Below are 4,880 nucleotides of genomic sequence, written 5' to 3' on the forward strand. Positions count from 1 at the left end.
AATTACTGTATAAGAAAAATTCTAAAAACTAAGTATTTCATATGTCAGGATATTTATTGAAATAAAAATCCATGATTATATGAGACTCTTAATTTCCAGATTGGAGTTTTCTTGAAAAAAGATGCGGGCAAATTTTGGGGTATAACAGTGAGCATGAACCTGATAAAGCTCAAGCTTGGCTGAAGGCAATTGAGAAGATCTTCAGAGTCATGAACTGTACTGATGCTCAGAAAGTGCAGTTTGGTACTCATATGCTGGAGAAGGAAGCTGAAGATTGGTGGAACAACACTCTTCAGAGGTTTGAAGAAGATGGCATTGAGGTTACTTGGGATCTTTTCCGTGATGTCTTCTTGGAGAACTATTTTCCGGAAGATTGTCGTGTGAAGAAAGAGGTGGAGTTCCTTGAGTTGAAGCAAGGAAATGGTACTGTTGCTGTTTATGCTGCTAAATTTCAAAAGCTTATCAAGTATTGTCCCCACTACAATACTGCTAATGCTGAGAGATCTAAATGCTTGAAGTTTGTGAATGGCTTGAGACATGACATCTAGAAGGCTATTGGTTACCAACAGATTACCCGTTTTACTGAATTGGTTAACAAGAGTCGAATTTATGATGAAGATAGTAGGGAGAGTGCTTCTTTCTACAAGAGTTTGAAAGGGAAGAATCAAGATCGTGGGAAACCGTATGATGACAAGAGGAAACAAGATGGTTTTGGATAGAAGCCAAGTAGGGGAGGATCTTCTACTCCACTTAAGTGCTTCAAATGTGGTGTTGAAGGTCATCGTGCTATTGATTGTGGTAAGGATCCTGTGACATGTTTCAAGTGTGGCAAGAGTGGTCACAAAGCAATCAATTGTAGGACTGGTTCAAGTGTGACTTGTTTCAACTGTGGAGAGAAAGGTCACATTAGTACCAAATGTGACAAACCAAAGAAGGAGCAGGCGAAGGGAAAAGTGTTTGCATTGTCTGGTGCGGAGGTCACTACTGATGAGAGGCTAATCCAAGGTACGTGCTTTATTAATGGTACACCTTTGATTGCCATTATTGATACCGGTGCAACACATTCTTTCATTTCTTTGGATTGTGCTAAGAGATTGAATCTTGTATTATTTGATATGCGTAGAAGTATGGTTATTGATACACCTGCTATGGGTTCTGTTTCTACTTCTTATGTATGTCTGAATTCTCCGTTGAGTATCTTTGGTAGAGATTTTGGGATTGATTTAGTTTGTCTTCCTTTAGAACAACTTGATGTGATTTTGGGTATGAATTGGTTGGAATTTAATCGTGTGTATATCAACTGTTTTGATAAGACGGTCATCTTTCCTGAGAATTGTGTTAAAGAAGATTTGTTTTTGGCTGCTAAGCAAGTCGATGAATCGATGCAAGATGGAGCTGAATTGTTTATGTTGTTGGCAACCTTAGATGTGCACGAGAAGAGAACCATTGAGGAATTGCCAATAGTTTGTGATTTTGCGGAGGTATTTCCTGAAGATATAAGTGATTTACCGCCGGAACGAGAGGTTGAATTTTCGATTGATTTAGTTCCTGGAACTAGTCCTGTATCAATGGCTCCCTATAGAATGTCTGCCTCTGAGTTGAAAGAGTTGAAGAGTCAACTTGAAGATTTTCTTGAGAAGAGATTTATTCGCCCTAGTGTATCTCCGTGGGGTGCACCTATTCTATTGGTCAAGAAGAAAGAAGGTTCTATGAGATTATGTGTTGATTATAGACAATTGAACAAAGTGACAATTAAGAACCGATATCCACTTCCGAGAATTGATGATTTGATGGATCAATTGGTTGGAGCTTGTGTGTTTAGCAAGATTGATTTGAGGTTTGGGTATCATCAGATTCGTGTGAAGGTGGAGGATATTCAGAAGACTGCTTTTCGGACGAGGTATGGTCATTATGAGTATTCAGTTATGCCATTTGGTGTGACTAATGCGCCTGGTGTGTTTATGGAATATATGAACAGAATTTTTCGTGAGTACTTAGACAAGTTTGTTGTTGTGTTCATTGATGATATTCTGGTGTATTCCAAGAATGAAGAAGAGCATGCCGAGCATTTGAGGATCGTGTTGTCTGTGTTGAAAGAGAAGCAGTGGTTTGCTAAGATTTCTAAGTGTGATTTTTGGTTGAAGGAAGTGAGCTTTCTTGGACATGTGATTTCTAGTGGTGGTATTTCGGTTGATCCCATTAAGGTTGAAGTTGTATCTCAATGGGAGGCTCCGAAATCTGTTTCAGAAATTAGAAGTTTTCTTGGTTTGGCTGGTTATTACAGGAAGTTCATCGAAGGATTTTCTAAGTTATCTTTGCCATTGACGCAGTTGACTAGGAAAGGTCAAGCCTTTATTTGGACTTCGCAATGTGAAAAGAATTTTCAAGAGCTTAAGAGAAGATTGACTTCTGCTCCTATTTTGATTTTGCCAGATCCGTTAGAACCTTTTGTTGTTTATTGTGATGCTTCATTGCTGGGTTTGGGAGGTGTTCTAATGCAAAAAGGACAAGTGGTAGCTTATGCTTCTAGGCAACTTAAAGTTCATGAGAGGAATTATCCGACGCATGATTTAGAGTTGGCCGCCGTTGTGTTTGTTTTGAAGCTTTGGAGGCATTATTTGTTTGGATCGAGATTTGACGTGTTTAGTGATCACAAGAGCTTGAAGTACTTGTTCGATCAGAAAGAGTTGAATATGAGGCAAAGGAGATGGTTGGAGTTCTTGAAGGACTATGATTTTGGTTTGAACTACCATCCTGGTAAAGCGAATGTTGTAGCCGATGCGTTGAGTAGGAAGTCATTACACATGTCTATGTTGATGGTTCGAGAGTTTGAATTGTGGGAACAATTTAGAGACTTGAGTTTGTTATGTGAAGAGACTTCTAGTGGTGTGAAGCTCGGTATGTTGAATCTTACTAGTGGTATCTTGGATGAGATTCGAGAAGGACAGAAAATTGATTTGGGTTTGGTTGATCGATTTACATTGATTAATCAAGGTAAAGGTGGTGACTTTCGGATTGATGAGAATGGTATCATGAGGTGTCGTGATAGAGTTTGTGTTCCTGATGTTGTGGACTTGAAGAGAAGGATTCTTGATGAAGGACATAGAAGTAGTTTGAGTATTCATCCTGGTGCTACTAAAATGTATCAAGATTTGAGGAAAATGTTTTGGTGGCAAGGTATCAAGAAGGACATAGCGGAATTTGTGTATTCATGTTTGACCTGTCAAAAGTCAAAGATTGAACATCAAAAACCGTCTAGTTTGATGAAACCGTTATCTATTCCCAAGTGGAAGTGGGATAGTAATTCTATGGATTTTGTTTCGGGTTTGCCGAGAACATCGGATAATTGTGAGGCGATTTGGGTCATTGTGGATCGGTTAACTAAATGTGCTCATTTTATTCCGATGAGGATGGATTAATCGATGGAGAGACTTGCTAAGTTGTACATCGAGAGGATTGTGTTCTTGCATGGTATTCCGTCGAGCATTGTTTCGGATAGACATCCGAGGTTCACTTCGAGATTTTGGGAAGGTTTGCAAAGTGCTTTGGGTACGAAGTTGCGTTTGAGTTTGGCGTATCATCCGCAAACTGATGGTCAAACGGAGAGGACTATTCAGTCGCTTGAAGATCTTTTAAGGTCTTGTGTTTTGGAACAAGAAGGGAATTGGGATAGTTTCTTGCCTTTAATTGAGTTTACCTATAACAACAGTTTCCATTCGAGTATTAGAATGGCACCTTTTGAGGCTCTTTATGGTAGGAGGTGTAGAACTCCTTTGTGTTGGTAATGAATCGGGAGAGAGTGATGTGGTTGGACCCGAATTGATTCAAGAGACTACGGATAAGATTAATATGATTCAAGAGAAAATGAAGGCTTCTCAGAGTCGTCAAAAGAGTTATCATGATAAGAGGAGGAAGGCTCTCGATTTTGAGAAGGATGATCATGTGTTTCTTCGAGTTACGCCAATGACGGGTGTTGGTAGAGCTTTGAAGTCGCGTAAGTTGACGTCACGTTTCATTGGTCCTTATCAGATTTCGGAAAGGATAGGTGAAGTGGCATACTGGATTGCATTGCCACCGTCTCTTTCTAATCTCCATGACGTGTTCCACGTGTCTCAGTTGAGGAGGTACATTGCGGATCCATCTCATGTTGTTCAGTTAGACGATGTTCAAGTAAGAGACAATTTAACGGTTGAAACATCGCCTATGAGGATCGAGGATCGGAAAGTTAAGAAGCTTCGTGGTAAAGAGATTGTTTTGGTGAAAGTGATATGGGATGGAGTCGCCGATGGCAATATCACTTGGGAGCTCGAGGATAAGATGAAGGAATTGTATCTGGAGTTGTTCGTTTGAGGTAATTTTCGAGGCCGAAAATCTTTTAAGTGGGGGAGAGTTGTAACGCCCGGAAAAAAAATTATTTTCTTAATTTAGTCATTTGTGATGTTTATTGAAATTTTCGCGTTTTGGGACGATTTAGTCGGTATTAGTTCGGGATAGCGGATCGATATTTAATCGAAAATTTTCAATATTTTTAGTATTAGAAATATTAATGAATTAATATTTAGCGTCTTGGGAATTTTCTGAGTAATTAAGATTTGACCGGAAATATGAGACATTAAATTATTAGAGGATTTTAGCAGTATTTATTTTATTATACTATTTTATTTGATTTTATTTGGTGTGTTGATTAATTAATTAGTTATTAGATAACATAATAATTGATTATATTAATTAATTTGGTGTATATATTTGTGTCTATTTAATTATTGGTGTTATTTAATTTAGTAACTAAAATAGAAATACTAAATAGTATATATTTTATTGGGCTTATTTAGAGATGTTATGAGTAAATAGGGGGTGTTATAATTAGGCCCAAAGTGTAT

At 38.2% G+C, this 4,880-nt stretch overlaps 1 protein-coding gene across 1 annotated transcript; it reads left to right on the forward strand.

Annotated features, from left to right (window-relative positions):
- Positions 1 to 209: 209 nt before the first annotated feature.
- Positions 210 to 4,350, forward strand: LOC131604514 (uncharacterized). Its single transcript, XM_058876949.1, has 6 exons — positions 210 to 528; positions 619 to 708; positions 778 to 1,005; positions 1,495 to 1,585; positions 1,979 to 2,204; positions 4,030 to 4,350. The coding sequence occupies exons 1-6, from the start codon at positions 210 to 212 to the stop codon at positions 4,348 to 4,350; spliced, it is 1,275 nt and encodes a 424-aa protein (XP_058732932.1).
- The last annotated feature ends 530 nt before the right edge of the window (positions 4,351 to 4,880 follow it).

Source organism: Vicia villosa, linkage group LG5 (genome assembly GCF_029867415.1).
Source record: "Vicia villosa cultivar HV-30 ecotype Madison, WI linkage group LG5, Vvil1.0, whole genome shotgun sequence".
Taxonomy (NCBI): Eukaryota; Viridiplantae; Streptophyta; class Magnoliopsida; order Fabales; family Fabaceae; genus Vicia; species Vicia villosa.

Excerpts from the sequence above, each read along its gene's own strand:
- LOC131604514 (XM_058876949.1), top strand. The coding sequence starts at position 210 with ATGAACTGTACTGATGCTCAGAAAGTGCAGTTTGGTACTCATATGCTG. Across the intron at positions 529-618 it reads ATGCTTGAAGTTTGTGAATG|ATAGTAGGGAGAGTGCTTCT; the intron begins GCTTGAGACATG and ends TTTATGATGAAG. Across the intron at positions 1,006-1,494 it reads TGATGAGAGGCTAATCCAAG|ATATAAGTGATTTACCGCCG; the intron begins GTACGTGCTTTA and ends TATTTCCTGAAG.